We start from the raw sequence: 20,134 nt of genomic DNA on the forward strand, positions 1-20,134 counted from the left end.
AGTTCAAAAGGAGCATCCACCTTTGCACTTTTATATTTTATACAGGAGTTTACATGTCTATGTGATGAATGAAGTAGGGAAATTGTCTTTAGTATAAAGAGCATTGTTTAGAGTTTTGTATTATTGGTGTAAAGAGTGGTTACATGTTGATGTGTTTTGAACGTAAGAATTCTGTGATTATTCTTCTTCCTTTCCTCCCTTTCCATCCCTCTTTCCCATCAGTTTCATACTGAAAATGTACTAAGCTTGTTGGAAATTTGGTCTAATTACAAGGATTGTGGATAGTGCTCACAGTGAATATCTGCTTGTTCCAGGGGAAGAATCAGAAAGCATTCCCAGCCTGGTCCTCAGGATCAGTGACCATTCTCCTGTGTCCAGCAGAAAAAGCTGGAGAATCGTTGCCATTTCTTCTTCTACTGAAAACCTGCTGTGAAGTCTCCAGGACAGTAGGAGTTTGGGGTGTTTTGGAGCATTTTTTTTGCACACACACGCTTAGGCATCATGTGCTGATGGGAGTGGGTGGCAGCACTGCCTTCTCTCTGCACTGCTTCTCTGCACCTCACAGGCCTGGAGAGGCTGTAAACCTTCAGCAGACAGACTCCAGCCCGTATTGACATTTCTTGGTTCCCTACCTGGAATATTTGTTTTAATGCAGGCTGAATTTCTAGTCATGGTAGTATATAATCAAGGGTGCCAAAGTGTCACACTGCCTTTACAGCTGGAGGCAGGGTTTGATTTTGGATCTGTTTGTGACTAAGACTTCAGGTTCATAAACAAAAGACTTCAGTCTTCTTGGACATTCCTGTTCTGCTTACTGAAACAGGTTTTATCAGTAAGTATTAACTTACTGGTTTACATCAAATTAGCTAAGTTGGCAGGTTAGCAGGGGTGAGGGGAGCTGGAATGAAGCTAATACTGTCTATGCCTTGCTGTGGTTGCAATGGATGGTGTTGGTGTGTTTATTTGTTTATGTTAGAAAAGACAGATTGCACTTAGCTGTTACTTGTCCTCTCTTGGGGCTCTCCATGTGTCTGTATGGCTCCTGCATCTCTCTGTCAAGTGTTCGAAGAAATCCTTGGGAAAGTGTGTTCAGAATAACAGGGATTGGTGATTTGGCAGAAGTTCCTGAAGGATCCTCTAAAGCTTTGCAAGAAAAAAAGGAAAAATAACACAAAACACAAACCCTTTCTATTCATTCCTCTCTGATTTGCTTCCTTGTCTCAACTCTTGTTCCAAAAGGCAAGAGGTGGTAGCACCCCCAACAAAGCTTCTTTTACAGCCTTTTTTTGGCATTAGTTATGAAAGGATCAGATGACTGACTTTTCAGCAGTAGGTAAAAGGAGAATAAAAAGGTCTGTATTCCTGACAGTGTTTGGAAGTGCCTGGTCTCCCTAGCTTTTATTTGCACTGACTTGTATGCAGTGTCCTCTGGATGTGCCAATACTGTTAAGGCAGAGGACCAAGCTTGTTGTCCCTGAGTGCTCCTGCCTGGCACTATGTTGAGAATGTTCAAGTTAGCAAACTCTCAACATACATGAATCCAGTGTGCCTCCTCTGAAGTATATTCCTGTCCTTGTTCCAGCCCAGAAACCTAGTTATAAGCTTTACAGAGTTGTTTTCTGTTGAATATGTAGGAGATGGATCTTATTAGCAGGAATGTTTTAAGATGGTAAAGAGGTAGAGTGCAGTGAAAATCCTCCTGTGTGTTTGTGCACTGGGAATATTTCTTTGGAGTCTTAACAGTTTTACAATTTCTACATTATACCCATACTTCTTTTTCTGAGGATTAATGCTACTATATCCCTTGAAAAGTTATGCTGAAAGCTGCACAGAATTGACTTGAATTGACATGTACTTCTATTCTTTCTCTTCTTGTGAGGAAAAAGAAGAGATGTGTTTGCAAGGGAATACTGTGGTGTTGTTGGGCCCCATGCATTGCCAGTGACCAGGCCACATAGCCCTTGGACTTCTGAGAGGGAGAAGCACAGGCTGGGGGCAAAGTCTGACTGCAGATTGAAAAAGGTCCCACAGCATTTGGAAGATCAGTCCCAGGGAAAAGGGCCCCAAGGATAACAGTGGATATGCTGACTCACAAGGGCTTTCCTGACAGGGAGTAATTGCAAGGCATTTTTCAGGACATGACACTTTTCTGGAAGTTAAACTTTTTAAAGGGGCCTCTAAAAGTGAAGGCACCCAAATCTAAAAGTGGCTGGTAATGCTAAGGCACAGGACTTGTTGATTTTGGCTGGGTTCAATATGTTGAAAGCAGAATCCATTGTATGTACACGTAAAGAACTTCTATACAGGTGTATTTAATTCTGTTTCCAATTGTGTGAAAGCATGTATGCTTTTTAGTGAGTATTTGAATTACACGTGTTTAGAAAATTAGAGGTTAGACTGTAATCTGGACACTTGCATTTCATGTAAATTACATTATAGTCAATTTAATATGACCTTTCTTATAGCCTTTATACTGTACTATCTCTTGTCTTTTATGTTAATCATTCCTTGCTTTGCTCTGAAGCACCAAACACCAGCAACAAAAGCCAAGTGTCACTGTATTAATTACCCACATTAATTGCCCACAATATTAATTACCATGATGTGCTTTTATTCCTGCAGTGAAGATGTTTGCAAGCGAGGATTCACTGTTATTATCGATATGCGGGGATCCAAATGGGATTTGATCAAGCCTCTCCTAAAAACCCTTCAAGAAGCCTTTCCTGCTGAAATTCATGTTGCCCTGATTATAAAACCTGATAATTTTTGGCAGAAGCAGAAAACAAACTTCGGCAGTTCCAAGTTCATCTTTGAGGTGAGAGCCGTGTACAAATGAATTGAAGCATTATCTCTGATAAGAACTTTTCTTCAGGTAAAAACCCCTGTGATTGAAAGCAAAAAATACATCCAAGGGCAGGTGTGCTGATGACCTGGCATCAGGTTGTTTGCTGAGCACTCTGGTGAAATGAGTTCTGCATTTCATCCCAGAGGTTCACATAATTCATTTTTTTCTGAGGGATTTTTGTGGTATTTATTTTTGGTGATGTTGCATTAAGTATTTCCTTTGAATCTCATAGAAAATAAACCCAAAAACCACAACACCAAATTGGTCAAAGTGCTAAAGACGCAGTTTTCTAGATGCAAATGTATGAGTTTGTTAGTTTACCTCTAACCAACTTGCACTAATGGCTTTTTTTTGGTTAAAGACATTTGCTAAATTTTCACCTTTCATTTCATTGAGATTTGCAGTTCATGGACAGCATTAACAGAAGTAACCAGTACATAACAACTACATAATTAAGAGGAATTTTACTAACTTTGTTGTTGATGTAGACAAACCAGCTGTATACTCTGTAGCACTTCTTTTTTCTGTAAATTTCAGCTTCTTGCCCAAAAAGAAGCTGAAATTCAGGTGCATAAAGTGCTCATACATCAATCATGCCATGCCATGACTTAGTCATTGTGTTATTTTTTAATAATTCACTGAGAAACACTTGCATTGTTGGCCGTTTTACCAATCCAGTAATTCAGAGAGACACAGAGATTTTGCATCTCTGGAACACAGAAGAGAATTTGGCTATAGCTCTTAACGTTTACTGCAGTGGAAGACTGTATTTAAGTATATATTTAAGTTTTGTTGAAGTCAGTGTGATATAAATGTGTCCTTATTTTCAACCTGTTCTTGCAAGGACCCTTGAATTTCTGTGGGGAATTAGATTGGTGTTACTCATTGACACAATTTTAAATTATTATCACATTTTATGTGCTTGTAAATTTTCACTCCTGTTTCACAAAATGCAATCAACTCATAAATTTTGCTTTGATTAAATAAGTCTTTACACTCCTTGGCACCTTTGAGGACAGATAAAGTAACAGAGTTCAAGTATGTATTTTTAGAAGATTTGTTTGGTTTTAAAATTAATAAATACCTTCTGGAGGCTTGACATCTATTTTTATTATATGGAATTGTTGTGATGATAGTAAAGAGTAAACTGTGACCAAGTTATGCTTCATGTTTGCAGCTCTGAGTCTGTATTGTTTAAAAAGCTCTGAATTCGTTTGTTGTACATGCTGGAACACATTAAGGGTATTTTCATTTTGTGTGTGTTATCAGTGCCTTTGAGCCTTAGTCTGTCTGCAGGGCTGCTCACATGGGTGTCCAATGGTACACAGATTTTTGGGCTGGAGGAGGAGAGTCAGTGCTTTCACTGTGTATTGGACCACCTGCAGACATAGAATCATAGAATGGTTTGAGTCCTTCAATTCCAAGATTCAAACAAAGACTTCCTAAGCTGTGGTCCACCCTGCAGTATACACACCACAATCAAGGAACTTCTATTGAAAGGATTATTTTAAGGCCAGATTTCTCTTTTGAGCTTAATGGAAGCATTATGTGTGTGCCAGAGCACTGTGGGACCCTTAGTAGACTCTGATGAGCTGGATTTTGGGGAGTGAGATTCTGGCACAGTGTTTCTGTGTCACAGTCCAGAGTGAAGCATGTACATAGATCTTCACCCAGGAAGAGAAGAAAAGTGTTTGTTTGATGTATGTGGATTCCAAAGTTTTCTGTCACTTTGACAAATGGACCAGGCAGCTTATTTAGCATTAATTCAGAGGTGCCTTCAAGACTACTTTCTTTCTCCTGCTGAAAGAGGCTAAGTAGTGGACAACAATTTTAAAATTGATTTCAAAAAGAAGGATGAGCAATGTCTAGGAAACAGTAAGGACCTACCTGCCTTATTAAAACTGTTTTCATTAGAGTTTAAAGAACTATGTAAAAAAATCAAACCTGAATAGAGAAAATTTCTGCTGAATTTGAGGAATAAAAAGCCTTTCTACTGTCTCCTAATGTCAAATTCTCTGCGTGATTTAGGGCAATGTTTCCATTAGCCTGACAGACTGCAGGGAGATGCCCAAGTGTTAGCCATGAAGAGGAGTATTTCCCTGACAGGCAGTTAAATTCTAAACTGAATTATCTTCAAGGTCTCAGTGTCCAGGTCAGGGGGTATAAAAATTTGAAAATGCTCTGAAGCAACACACTTACCTTCTCAAAGTTTGTTTGCTCCTCCCACTGCCCTCCCTTTTCCTCAAAGCAAGGAATATTGCAAGAACATTTTAATATAATCTTTCTCTTGAGCTTAAGTTCAAAACAATCTCAATTTTAATACATTGCAGGATGCCTAATATTTTTGGATGAATACAAATTGGAAGAAAAAGCCTATTGTTAATCTTTAACCAGTGGCTAGCCTACTATTTTGGATTTAATTTTGGATTATGGTCAGGATTTTAGGTGTTTTTCTTTGTAGATGAGTTCTATAAGAGTGCTGTGATTATTGAGTGCCTCCATTTCTGAAGAGCACAAGCTCTGACATTCTTTAGAGGCCTGATCTTCAGGGGATAGATGTGCAGTCACTGATGAAGAGACAAGCCTTTAAGGGCTGCCAGCTTGGGTGTTAACATGAGAGCACTGAAAATCCCTAGTTACATATGAAATCCTATGCTCCTAATTTCAGAAAGTATTTTGTCTAAAACAAATGGGAAAAGCTATCATTTGCCGTGTCCTTAAACTGTAATCTGCTTTCCAGACACCCAGTGCTTTTCTCTATCACCAGTTACTGAGTGTGAATGAATTAAAACCATTTCTCATTGATTGTGTATGATTCGTGAGCAGTACTTTCTATTGGCAATAAATTCTAGTTGTTAATACTTCAATGACATTTCACTTTCACATTGATTTTTAGCTTAATTACATTAGAAATTGCTAATATGAAAGAGTGGCAAAAAGCCAACTGGAATAATTTGGAATAAGAAACCCAGCTGTTAAGGCAGTTTGCAATACCTGCTTCAGTTCATGTACCTGACACTTCTGCTTCTGTGTAGCTGCTAGCTGGGGTGTAACACAAGTAGCAGAGTGCCTGCAATGCCATGTACCCATTTAGTGAACAACCATGTCCAGATATCCAAAAGCTGCAGTAAGAAGTCTTCAGTGTCCAACTGGGCTGAGGAAATCTCTGGCAGAAACAATTTTACTACACGTTTTTGATAGGCAGGCCAGCTGAAAAAGATAGGCATTATTCCAGTAAATATCACATATTTTAATAATTATTGTATACATTTAATATTTTATTTATATTAATTTTAATAATTATTAAAATAAATAAATAAATGCCATTACCAGCAGTTTTCTGTCCAGTTAATGTATCAAAATTAAACACAGTCCTTGACATCCTTTACAACATTCCTTCAATTTGTGTTGATGAGGAAAACACTCGCTCCATGTTGTTTATGGGTTGTGCTGTTAATTCTGACTGGATGGTCCCTGATTTAAATGCTGTCCCTTTCCCTTCCTTAGACAAGTATGGTGTCTGTGGAAGGCCTGGCAAAGCTTGTGGATCCTTCTCAACTGACAGATGAGTTTGAAGGGTCCTTGGATTACAACCACGATGAATGGATAGAGCTGCGTGTCTCCTTGGAAGAGTTTTTCAACAGTGCCATCCATTTATTATCAAGGCTGGAGGATCTCCAGGAAATGTTGGCTAGGAAGGAGTTTCCAGTTGATGTTGAGGGCTCAAGACGGCTGATTGATGAGCACACACAGCTTAAGAAAAAAGTGATTAAAGCTCCTGTGGAAGAACTGGATCGTGAGGGCCAGAGGTTATTACAATGCATAAGATCCAGTGATGGTTTTTCTGGTAGGAACTGCATTCCTGGAAGTGCAGATTTTCAAAGTCTTGTGCCAAAGATCACCAGCCTTTTAGACAAGCTGCATTCTACCCGGCAACACTTGCATCAGATGTGGCATGTCCGCAAGTTGAAACTGGATCAGTGCTTTCAACTCCGGCTTTTTGAGCAAGATGCAGAGAAGGTAATCTCTTCCTTTTTTTCATGCTTTCAACAAGACTCTACTGCAAGGGTGACTATTTTCCTTCTGTAAGTGGTAACATGAGTTGTTCATCACCAGTGTAAATCTCGTGTTGCCAGCAGATACACTTCATGTGACTCGTAAACCAAATTCACCCAGCTAACTGCTGGATGTAGAAGGCATAGTAATATCCAAGAGTAATTTTTCTGTGTTCCTTTTGGTGAAAGTTAATCTGATTTTCTGTCACATAATGAGTAGATTTGGTAGACGTTTGCATAAGAACCTGGCTTTTTTTTTCAAGCTTCTCTTAGTAAGCTTATGAATATATTTATCTACTTATCACAGCACTGAAAGAAGAATGTTTTTCAGGTTTGAGTCACTGTTATTATTGTTTGCACTTCTTGGAGTCTATGGGAAATTTCAAGTATGGGTTTCAGGGAATTTACTTTAGAAAACTGTGTGGCACTGAAGCCTTGACTTTCTTAATGCAGAAGTGCTTGGCACCTTGTTAGGTGATTTTGTGCGAGGTCTTTGTTGGTACATTTAAAATTCCAGGCCACAGAGGTGGGGTATTCTCTGTGGAGGATCCTGAGCTCTCAGACTTGTGTCTATCTAGTCTGTATATCCATCAAAATGACCAGTCTCTGAGTCTCCTCTACTTAATGTATTATCCAGTTGTTTCACTAATGTGTCTGCCTGGACAGACCCAGGAGGGATTGCAGAAGAAAAGCAGACTCATGCGTAAGGGGATCTCATGAGGATGATTTTTTTTAATCAGCTACTAGTTAGTGTTATTTTCAAACATCACTGAGAAGCACATTGCTGAAACAAACTTAATCTTCAGTAGTGCAGAACAAGATACTTGACATTGGTTTTCAGTGCATTTGCTAAATATTTCTAAGACTTGCTAGGACTGAAAAAGCTCCATCATTGTATAATCAATCCTCCTGTTGGGAAAACCTTGAATTCAGATGAGTCCCTCTAAAATAAGAGTCACTGCGGAACCACTCAAGGATGCATAAGAGCAGAGTTTTAATTCCAAATGCTACAACAGTACCATTCTCCCTGTTCCTTCTGTGTCATATGCTATAAGAGGGCACTTGCTTGTGTCCTTCCCAGTAGTGGCTGTACTTCAGTCAGTACATCACTGTGGATTTTCAATTTCTTTGGGATTATTCAGATGACCACTGCTTATTAATATAATTTTATAATTTATTATTCTTAATATTCAATAATATTATTAGTGAATTATTGGTATTTAGGAAGTTATTATAATTAATACTGTTAGAAGCTGAAAGGCTCTCAGATCAAGTCAGTGTTTGAGAAGTCCTTGTTGCCAAGCACTGTTCTGTGGCATTGAAGGAGGTCTCCAGGGAGTTTACTTTCTGCACTGGCATGAAAGGATGGTGTGATACAAGTCCAGGCAATGTGACAGCAAAGCTCTTTGCATGTGTTATTCTGAGATTGATATGTGTAAGGTCTAGGCAAGTCAGAAAATACATGAAACTTTTGAGATGAAGGAAGAAGCAGTGAGAATGTGATTTCTGCCTTTGTAACACTGGCTGTCTTGAGCAATTCCAGTTTGACAAAACCAGGATTCTGCTCTTCTTTTTCTGCCTCACATTAACTAACACACTCAGCGTCTCCCTGCTTAGGCTCTGCTTGCCTTTTCTTGACTTCTACATTTTCCCAAGGAATATAACATATTTTCTTGTTTTATATTCCCAAATCTGTGCTTTTAATCTTCTCAGTTTGTGAGTCCCTAAAATTCTTCCCGGAAGGGTTTCAGACCCTGTAACATCACATGTCACACATGTAGACTGATGTAAAACATTGATGTGCTTTTCCTCTGTAGCTGCCTTTCTCAGGTCTCTGAAGTAGTCTGACCACCTCAGACTGGAAAGTACTTTTTCATAAAATGTCCAGAGCTAAATCCAGCCTGAGTGCTGTCTCCACTGTAGAAATAGCCACCAATGTGTCTGTGTATTGAATCTTAGAGTTTTCTGGTACCTTCATTTTCTCAGTTGCATTCTACTCAGGTATGGTAGCAGAGCCCAGTTACTCTTCATCTCCTGGAGACAGACACAGCTTTTTGTATAACCTGGACATGTAATTTAGTTCTAATCAAATGATAACTCTAATAGCCTGTGAAAGCTCAAACTCCAAGATAAAATTCTGAACATAAACAAGGTTTCAGGGTCTTTTAAAATATCTCTTTATATTCATTGGATGATATTTCAGGAAACTTGTTCTAAATAAGAAAAAAATGGACAAGGACTTTCATTTTCTGGACATCTCTGATTTCAAAAATGTCAAGTGTCCTCATTGCCTGAAAAGTTCTTAAAAATGGGATAGGGAGAAAAAAAGGGACACAAGGACTAAAACACACACTATTTTAAGGAAGGGTAAATTTTGAACCCTTTGGTATTTCAGTACCCCAGATTTTAAAAGAAAATCAATTCACTTTTCTTCCTTCCAGAGATCCCCCTGTACTGGAACATTTATGGCAGACACTGCCTGGACACAAAAAATATTTAAATTACAGGCATTACAACTTACAGAAGTCTGTATATTTGTGTGCTGAACTACTCATATTATTGCCAAAATAAACAGAGGGGGTGGCAGTCACAGCCTGGGCTTCTCCCACTCAAATCAGTGACAGAGAGCAGGGCTTTCTGTAGAGAAACTTTGTCCCCATTCAGGCCTTTAGGGTTTTACTTTCCTGTTCTGGGGCCAAGGGAAAGGAGAAGTGGGGCTATCACATAGGCACAAGCAGTGCAGTGAGATTGAATCTCCAGATGGAGACTGGAAGCTCCTTGAAGCTCAAGTCAGCAGGCAGGTCAGCCATGTGGGGAGCTTTGGCAGAGGGGTGTGAGGAAGTTCACATGCTGTGCAGTGCTGACTGTAATGATCTGCTGATAAATAACACATTTCAGCTGCTGGCAAAGCCCTGACCCTCACTGTTCAACAAATTTATTCCTCGCCAGCTAATGGAGAAATACGTATGTACAGATATATATAATTTTGAAACTAGAACTGAGGCTTCAATGTGTTTTACTGGGTAACAGGGAAAATATTTTTAGTCACCAGTAACATTAAAAAATGCGTTCCAGTCTAAATTGAATATTGTTTGAAACAAAAACCCCACAATCAGCGTAGATCCAAGTATTAGAACTATCTGAGAAATGATAATTGCTTGGTGGAAATCTGGACAGGGAGAAGAATTCAGGCAAGAGTCCACATGTTTTACACTTGAATAAATACCAAAAAAAGACAAAAAATTATACTTGCACTCTGTACTTTCCAGCTTTTCTGGAAATCATTTGTAACTGGCACCCAATTTGACTTTTGTAGGAATTTCCACATCATTTTGTGTTGGTTCCACACCAATTTTACTACCCCAACATGGATGTGAATGAAAGCCATCTATCATGATGTAATCAGCGTTGTCCATGTCAAGTATAAACAATACAGTCACCAGCTGGACTGAGCTGAGGGTCTGCACTGTAAGCTGCTCACAGCAGAGCATGGAACACTGTGGGGTCAGCCCCAACGGGAGGCAGAGGGGGCTTGGAGTGTTCTCTCTGTCCTCACCTCCCCTTCTGCTTCCTGACTTCCCACGCAGTCCACTACACAAAGGAGAACTCCAAAAGAAGGAGTTAGAAAATGCCATGAGTGAATTTCATTGGAAGCTTGCGGTGGGAGAAACATTTTATTTGGATCAGGCTGGCTTTGTAGAAAGTCTAGTGGCAAACCACAGGCCACATCTAGTCTTCAAGGAGCAGTGAAGTAGCAGGCTTACGGTTAAAACCATCAGCCCCGTGTAAACCAAGGCTTCCCTTTGAAAAACACAGCTCTGCCGTGATTTTCCCTGTGGAGCAGGTGATGGGAAGCTGTGCCGGCTGCTGGGGCTGCCCTGGTGCTGCTGCTCTGCAGGTGTGTGCAGGGACAGGGAGTGGAAAGCATGGATAACTTACAGCTCCTACTCCACAGCAGCTCTAGCTCCCATTTCCCAGGTGCTGTGACCAGCCTGGAACAACAGAAAGAGTTCACTGAGTGCGAGAGTGATGGGAATGTGGTTAACAATGCCAAATTCATAGATCGGAGCAGGTTTGGAGGAGTGTGTAAGCAAATGGTTAAGAGGAATAGGGTGCAGTAACAGTTGCAGCAGTTCTCCTGCATCCTGCTCCCTGTGCAAGTGTGGGCAGTGAGACCACGGCACTGAGCAGACACTGCTTTCCTCCCACTGCCTTCCTCCCACTTCTGGCCCCTTCCTCAGTCAGGTCCACTTGAATAAGGGAACTGATGTATTATTCTATAGAGTAGGTGCTATTAAACTCAGGCCCCATGGCATGAAATAAATAATGTGACATTTGGTTTCTCAAGGAAGAAAATCACAGATATGTCAGTTGTACTTGAGTCCTGTCCAGTGTACAGTTGCAATTCCCAATGAAAGAATTGGAAAGACTCCTATTAATTGTCAGCAGCACATAATACCCATTAACTAAAGGTATACTCATTCTGAAGTGCCAGATGAAATTTAGGAGTTCCTAATTTAGAACGTCACTTAACACCAGGCAGAGTTAGTCTAGAAAAATAGAGAGAAGCTCTAGCTCAACAGCAAAGTCAGGAATATCCAAAAACATATAATTCAAGTGTTTGAGTCATGCTTATACTGGTTTTGGAGTGTTACACCTGCCAAGGGTTCATGTTCCTCAGAAGGAAGGAATGTTCTGCAAGCTACTCTGTCTAAAAAGGTGCAAAATGGCTTTGGTGGATAATAGAATACAAAATGTGGAAATTCATGCTGTGGTTTAGGTGGGAAAAGATGGCTTTAAAGAAGGAAACATTGATATCTTGATGTTTGAGAGAAAGGAAACTATCAGTACATTTGTGATTATGTGACACCCACTTTAACTCTTTTGTACATTACTTCCCCGCATTGCATCTGAAAATTCTGATGCTATATGTTCTGTAATAAAATGCATTACAAAACTGATGATATGATCCTTCTTGCTAATAGGAGGCAGTTTATTTTATTACAGTCCATTAAGTAGAGCAATTGTAGCTGCCCTTTTAGTCAAGGGAAGCAATTCCTAGAAATGGGTCCTAGCTGACTTTCTGGAAAAGCAGTATAAGAAAGATTAAAAACCAAGTTTGCTTCCTTTTACATTCCACGTCACCTCTAAGTTTTCTTCTTTTAGCAGTGTCAAAAGACCCTTGAAGTGATGCATAAAGCAAATTTATAGTGTTTTCCATTTTGCAACATGTCATATTAACCCTTAAGGACTTGCATAATTCCACCAGGCACAGCACCTGGGACGGGCTCCTCTGACTGAGATAAAATCCACTTAGTGAAGGGCCATTTCCCCTCTCTTATTTCACTGCTGGAAGCACTTTGTTTCTTTGATCTGTGCTATGTGCCATATATACAATCACCTCAAAGATTTCATGTGAATTATTGGCTTACAATTACTGTGAGAGGGATGTGTCCCAGGGAGTGAGAATGGGAAGCCAGTGAGGAGAGTTCTGAGAAGGTGACAGAGGGACCTTTCATATGTGAAATGAATAAAAAATGAAGGAGTTCTGGGGAGGTGGTTGATTAGGACTGGTGAGGAGGCAGGAAGCACATTAAGAGGGGACAGAACCACAGTCAAGATTAATAATGAGAGCACATCTGAAGTACATATGCCCCATGTGCTCTTTGACTATGAAGGGATTTGTTACTGAATGAATAGTATTTAGCAGTTAACAGTAATAATCATACAGGCATAATAATAATGGATTAGACATGGATTTTTGTATAGGATTTAGATTTCATTTAAGTTACGTGAACACTGAATTGGTGTGCAGAACTCAGCATGCTCTGGATTTTCCATCTAAGTACTTACCCCATGAATATCAGAACAGCACAGTGAGTGAGCATTGCAATAAGGAGCTTTCCTGGAGATTCTGAACACGGGGGATGTTGTTAGACCCGAGGTAAGCTCCATAAGACTTCTGCCATGAAAGGATTCAATAAGCTTAGTGTCTTCTGCAGAGGTATTTGACTGAGGATCTAAGTGAGACTCATTTAAGCATGTTTCCATCATTCTTAGCCTATTTCAAATGTCTTTGCAGAGAAAGGATAGGGCCTTGGGGTACAGATACTGCCTGGGAATACTGGCTGTCATGTTTTAGAGCATCCATGTGTTTGCAGAGAACTTTATAAGACGAGTGATCAAGAAATTACTGCTAAGCAAAAATGAAATCCCTTACCCATAATTCCAGAAAAAGAGTTCTCAGAGCACCAAGTTGTTGGTGGTACCTACCCCTCTCAGCCCAAAGCAACTGCTTCTCCCTTCAAGTGAAACAACTCAGTTTCAGATTAGTTTTAGCTGTAGCCCTGATCTAGTTGCATTTTGATGTTCAAGGTCTCCCTGAGATGTCTGCTAGAAAGACAGACAGCCTGGTCTTGTAAAGCAGAGAGTTTCAGCTGCTATTGAAATCTGTGAGGGACTCGAGGTCTCCATCAGAGCTGCCAGTGACAGCACTGTGTGAGCTGGAGCAGTGTGGCATTCCCTGGTACCAGGTACAGGCTCCAGCCCTGCTGGTGGCAGGGGCAGCTGTGGCCACCCACTTATGGTAAGGAGACCACGTCTCCATCTGTGCATGCTGGTGTCCCCATCCCAGGATTCCAGTTATGTTAGTTCACATCTGCAACATTTGCCAGGGCTTGCAATAGTCCTGATATGTAAAGAACGAGCTTTGAAATCAATTCCTGACTAAAGTGGTTCTTATTTTTATTATATAGAATAAATATATAGATCTCTACATTTACGGATCTGGACTAGACATTACTCAAGAGTCTTTGAATTTAGTCAAAGTACTTTAAGTTGCCTTAACATATTTGTCTTTTTTCATGCAATGGACTCTTGAATAGAGCACGCAGTGTCTGTTCTCTCCTGAAACATTGTTTCCAAATCTGGCATCTTCTTTCCCATGCTGCCAATGACAAATGCTTTATTTTATAATCTGAAGTTTCCCTTAGCATATGGTGCTTTTTTTTTTGCTATAGAGATTCTCACTAGACAACTGTTCATAGAATCAAGCTTGGGATGGCAGTGTTGAGAAGGAAAGTCAGCTATCGGCCAAAATAAGCTGCCATGTGATTAGAAGGTCATCATGTCATCCCATGATTTGTTCTTAAGCCCACTCTGAAACTAAAACAGCAAAGGGCAGGCCCCATGTTCAACATGAAGTGTTTGCCCTGACACATCATTTCTCATACAGCCAGAAGACAGAAAATAAGTGCAGATAGGTCCCTAAATTGTTGGATTGGCAGACACTATCTTACAGTATCAGATCATAAAATGTTGGAAAGATGATTATATAGGTGATACGGAAAGGAGGCTTGAATTGAGCCTGAGCTGGTGCATAAACAATAAACAATAAATAGCTGAGTGTGTGTTTGTTTGACATCTAGCACAGTGAGGTCCTGGATCTGACTGGGATATTGGTAGTTTCCAAAAAGAAATGCTGATTCTCAATTTAGAATGGCCCTTGGAGATGTAAGGTTATGAAAACATTCCTATGGAACACGAATGCATATCCACAGAGGATTTGGGTTGCTTTGGCATATACTGGGAATATTCTGCTTCACTTAAGCTGTTTCGAGCAATAACTCTTCTGATAGCATCAATCAAGGACAGACAAAGGACCAGCCCAGGAAGTTCATATCAAAGGGAGAAACTGTTCATCTATTCTTAAAAATCTGTGTATTTCCCCAGATGAACCTATGCCAGCTCTAGTCACTTGTATTTAATTACTTCACACTTCCCAGAACAAAGGAAACTCTAATAAACAGGTGAGAATTGAAAGCATGTAGCAATAACTCTATTGTAGCAGGTTTTAATTAACTTTCAGTGTTTAGTCAAATGTGTTCTTTATCATGGGTTGTTTTTTTTTTCTGTAGCATTTTAAAATAATTGGATTTTTGCTACTGAGTACTGCTTTTGCTTTGTCTTGAAGCCCATCAGTACTCGCTGTCATAGGTAAGCCACTATGAGGTATTCTAATGCAGCTGGATAAACAGTACAATGTTCTGAATGTGCCTTTACTGATATTTTTTGGAATCTCAGTGGTGGCATAACAGGTTAATGGAGTTCCCATATTATTTGGGTTTACCTGGTCTCAGAATTATTTTGTTTTTTAAACAAACAAAAGAACAAAGTTTGCCTAGAAGCAGAAAAAGCATTATAACAAGGGGTGGTTGTGCACAGAGCATTGTGTTGACAGCTCGTTGTGATGCTGTGAGTGTAGATGTCATGTGCTAAAGAGATTTCATAGTGGAATCTGCACCTTCCCTTTTGGAAGGCTCTGAGAGTGGCAGCTAAACTGTGTCAAATCTGCCATTTCCATCACCTAGTCAAGGGCACCAAAGAATCATTGGTGAACTGTGGGGGCAAATCTTCAGCATCTATAACAATAAATTCCTTGCAAACCCCTTCATCTTTAACAGAAGGATGAATCCTGCCTAGCCTGCATGTCTCAGTTCAGAACCTGCATGCTGGCACTTGCTGTCTTTGCAGGCTGCAGTTCTGAATTAAAGATGTAGCGAGCTGACATCTGCTCGCTTTTATCGGAAGTCGCCTTCTGACAGGTTGCTAATGCCATCCACAATTTGTTGCTCCCAATCTAAAGTGAAGAGTTGTCGGAGCGGGAAGTAGTCGTGGTGGGCTCTGTGGGAAGTGTTCATTACTTTGACCACTGCTGGTCACACTTAATAAGATCCTGTCTTTGGTACTGGTAGGAAAAAAAAACCAACTAGATTTTTGCAAGATCAGGAGATCATTATAGATGTCTTTAACTTTCCTCAAAGCACAAACAGAGCTTATTTCTGCTAATTGGACTGCTAAAGGAAAAGAGTCTTCATTATTAGTGATGCTCCAAAGGAGCTTGCAGCTTCTCCACCGTGTCAGGCTTTTATCCTGCTACTTACCTATTTATCAGTCAAGACCAGGGGGGGTCTTCCCTTGTGTGCCAATAGCATTGTGAACGTTTGCATTTCTGCCTTTCCATCCATCAGTAGAAAACTTGGGGACAAAGCTAAAAACCACAGGACAAATTCACAAGTACACACCAACTGCTCTGTGCTGCTCTAACTGAAAGCAGCTACAAGCCCCATTTTGCCATCTGGTTTAAGGAAGTGTGGAATTGCCTTGCCTGCTGAGCAGAGCAATACAGGGATCAGGGTAAATATACATATATATATCAGAAATTGTCTTCCTTGTGGCTGTGATTCTCGTGGTGAATGTCACCTTCCATTGCTGCAACCATCACTCTGTGGCAAAGGGGCAGGATGCTTTTGTAGCCTCCTATTGACATTTCTATTTCTCCTGCAATAAGTCTGCTGCTGGTTCAACAACTCTGAGGGTACAAACATCCTCCCTTAACACTTCCATGACCCAAGTTCAGACTCCAGAAGCAAAGAACACAAGAATCTTCTGAAGACATTTATACTAATTTTTCAGATGTGGATAGCTGTCCATCAGGAAGGGCAATCATCTGCCACACACTGATTTCTGTTGAGCTGGATTGGCACTGGGGCAGCAAAATTAAGTGCAAAGGATGTATAGTTCAAAGGTAAAAATTGGGAATTCAAAACCGCAGGGGTTAACTGCCTTGCCTCCTGTCGCACAGGAAGCCTGTCCTGCAGTGGGAGTCCCGATGTGATGTGTAAAATAAACATCTCAGTGCTTTCCTTCTTTCTCTATTAATTCATTCTGCCCTGTACTGCCAGATCCGGTGGGTTTTTTGGTTTTTTTTCTTTTATTGGCAGATAAACATGTTGCCTCCACTGGAGTTGAACCTGATCTTTTTGCTGGGAATGTAAAATCACTAACAATGCCTCACTCCGCTGCAGCTCGGGGTGAGGAAGAGTTGCGCGTTTCCTTCACGCTGAGCGTGCCCTGTAGCACAGTTCCATCATCTGGGGCCGCCCTGTCCCACTGACACTGGAGCATCCAGCACAACTTGTGACCTCTCAGTGCAAGGGGCACAGCCAGCTCTGCTTGAGCCATGGTGTAGTTCCTGCTCTGTTTCCAGGCTCCAGCAGCCTCGCTGCCCGTGCACCCCTGCCCGTGAGGAAGCGGCTCTGCAGCCACTGCGGCTGGAGCTGGAACATGGTGTGCTCTGCTATTTGTAGTTTCCTGCTGCCGACACGGCATACGCAGTTACTATTCCTCCTGCTTCCTCCTTGAACATTAGAATGGGTCCAAAAATAATTGAAGGCAGTATGTTCTGATGGAATATTTTTGCATTTGCAGAAATTTCCTCCTTCTTTCGCTTGCCAATTTTGATAGGGAGCGTTTTGAGACTGTTTCAGCATCTCCGACTTGGCACTGCTGGGAGGCACAGGAATGCTCCCCTGATCAGTATGGCACAAAAATTAGTTTGGGCACCTGAACACAGACTTAAAACTCATTTTTAAGGATGATTATAGCATGTTTTAACCATGAAGTTCTGCTTTAGCTAATGAAGATGAGAAGACCCAAATGCTCTAGAGGGTATCAAAGCCCACACATCTAGAAAAAGATGAGAAAGCTGGGGTTTTTTTAAAATTTATTGCTTTGATCCTCAAAAAGGTTAGGTGGCAAGAGACTAGCTGTCAGGAAATAATGTAATTAAGCTGTACATGAGGTTCACAGACTTATTGTGCAGCATCTTTCAGATGTTGCCATGTGATTATTTCTAAATTAATGTCTTCCTGGCCTGGCTGAAAGGCTTTCAATGGCCCACACTTGGCAGAGCTTGGGATCTTAAAAGTGTGTCTTAAATTACCCTTCATATCTATTTATAGAGAGCAGATAAATGTAGGTGTACAGCTGAGAGGTTGTCTTCTCTGGAGCTGGTGAGGGTTGAAGAGGAAAAACCAGGAGCGTGGTCTGTGGATAGCTTCCAGAAGTATCAGTGTCATTTTAAACCAGGTGACTCTGACTTTTCTTCTTACAAATCATGCACATTACAGAGAACGTAATTCAGAAATATTTTCTTGAACCCTCATGTCTTGCAAGATCCCTCTGTATTATTTGGCACCAGTCCTGGATGCCTGCACAGGTGCTGAAGAGGTGTCACAGACAAGACAGTCTTGAACTGAGGAATTTTGTTCAGTTTAAAGCTTATGAACACAAACTTCTGATCTTGATTTGGGTGTTGAAAGGAAAAAGCAGGACACACTGCCATAAACACCTATTTTTCACCAGCTTAAATTTCCCTCATTTTTGTCTCGGTTTATACCCAGTCCATCAAAAGTCTTTTTTGGTGGGCAGGTGGGCAGTGGGGCATGTCAGGGATAATATTCACATGAGTTTATTTTTGCTGCTATTAAAGGTATTCTCTGATTCTTAATTTTTTTCTGCTGTTGTTCCTTAGAGTTCCTGCTCTGACATGGGCCATTCATCCCTGAGGTGTGACCCCACAGTGTGTCTCCAGCACAGTGTTCCTCAGCACCCCACAGTGTCCCTCAGGAACCCTCATTTTCTTTTGCTGACACCTTTTGTCCAGGTGTTCTCTGTCTGATGGATGCTCTGGCAGCATGGTCAGGCACTGGCATGTGGTGGCTTTCCCTGATAGGGCCTCCTCTGGCGTCAAATCTGTAGGAAGTGGGTGGTGGCAGCTCAGGACCCCCTGAAGGCCACCTTGTGAGATCCAGGGATACTGCCATGGGGGCAGTCAGGAGTTTAAAGCTGTGGTTACACCCAGCTGCATCTCTGGGCCTCAGACACACGTGGGTTTGGTAGGGGAAATGCCACGATTCTGGTACAAGCCAGCAAACATCTGTCTGGCTGTTTTGTTCTTAGTGGAAACTATTTGGAGTCAAAGGAATGTTACACATTCAGCCAGAAATAGAACCAGGGTCTATAACAAAGTCACCAAACTCTACAGCATTTTCAACTGAATGAAAATTTCTTCTGAAAACTGAGAGGAAGATCCACATTTCGGGGGGAAATTTTCATAATTTACAGTTTTCCATTCATGTGGCTATTTTTTGCTTATATCTTTTAGTATTACATTTCCTATCCAACCAATGAATTAATTTCCACCTAGACATCAAGCAGTTCTCTGTAGATGATCTGTGCCCAGAAAAGGTCATTTCCATTTTAAGGAACAGAAAATCCTTTCCAGGAATGCCTGACTGTTTAATGTTACTAAGTGTGCTGGAAAGTTGCAATATTTCAAAAAGCAAGCAAACAATGCAGATGTATAAAAGACGCCCATATGTCATTAGTTGTATTTATGTGTTCAGGATCTGTAATTTTCTCCCACCTTCAGCAATAAAACTCCTACTTCTCTATTCAACATTATAGGAATCATGCCTTACTTTGTACATGACTGTGGCTTGATATGTGTCAGGAAAAAAATACACAGATCTCTTACTCTGGCATTTAGTGGGAACATCCAGTGTGAGTATGTTGGAAGTGGTGCTCTGCTATAAATACAAAGCTATTTGTCACGTCACACATCTCGCTAATTTTCTAGTGGGTTGACAGTTGGGCCCATTGTCTGGAATAATTTAATGTGCTGTGGCCTTACTTACTGTACTCTATGAATCATATACACAGATATTCATAATGGAAAAACTGTGTTCATGCAGCATTGAGGTTTACACAAATACAGCTGTGGGTCTGAATCTTCAGCTGGTGTAAATTGGCCTCGTTGGAACGACACCAATTTATCCTGGCCGTGGACTGCACAGAACACATGTGAAAGCGAAAGATCTGGCAGAAGTATTGGCTTGTCCATCACCATCTGTAAACACGAGACAAACACAAAAACAAACATAACATTGTATTTAGGCCCTGGCTTAGCAAAGCATTTAGATGTATGCAGAGTTCTATTTTAAAGCTACAAATGCTTTGATTTAATTGAGGCTGTATTTATAAAGTGGCTGCAGGAATTACAGCAGATTGGAGGGTTTTTTTTTTTTTTAAATTGAAACAATTTTCATAAAATTTGTTGATTTGTGAAAAAAAAATTAGATGTGCTATCAAAGTTTTCTTTAAGTCCAAAATTTATTCTGGAGCTAATATCCTCCTACCTGAGAACAGCCATTTTCCTGGTGCCTGTGGAGGTGCCCAGCCCACTGTAAGGGCCCTGTGGGCATTGCTGGACATTAATGACCAACCTCACTGCCAGCTTTGCCACAGCCCTGCTCTGCCTGGCCACAGGCCCTGCCGAGCCAGACACTGATCCATCAACTCATTTTGTGGCGTGACCGGGGACCTCCCTCAT

At 40.8% G+C, this 20,134-nt stretch overlaps 1 protein-coding gene across 10 annotated transcripts in view; it reads left to right on the forward strand.

Annotated features, from left to right (window-relative positions):
• KALRN (kalirin RhoGEF kinase) overlaps positions 1 to 20,134 on the forward strand; it is a 473,084-nt gene that overhangs the window by 190,317 nt on the left and 262,633 nt on the right. For all 10 annotated transcript variants that reach the window (XR_010369452.1, XM_064435043.1, XM_064435045.1 and 7 more), the window contains 2 exons: positions 2,623 to 2,815; positions 6,353 to 6,865. Coding sequence is in view for 9 of the 10 variants with exons in the window: in XM_064435043.1 (XP_064291113.1) it covers positions 2,623 to 2,815; positions 6,353 to 6,865 (706 nt within the window). In the remaining variant the exon portion in view is untranslated. The remainder of the gene's footprint in view (positions 1 to 2,622; positions 2,816 to 6,352; positions 6,866 to 20,134) is intronic.

This window comes from Passer domesticus, chromosome 10, assembly GCF_036417665.1.
Source record: "Passer domesticus isolate bPasDom1 chromosome 10, bPasDom1.hap1, whole genome shotgun sequence".
In the NCBI taxonomy this organism is placed as follows: Eukaryota; Metazoa; Chordata; class Aves; order Passeriformes; family Passeridae; genus Passer; species Passer domesticus.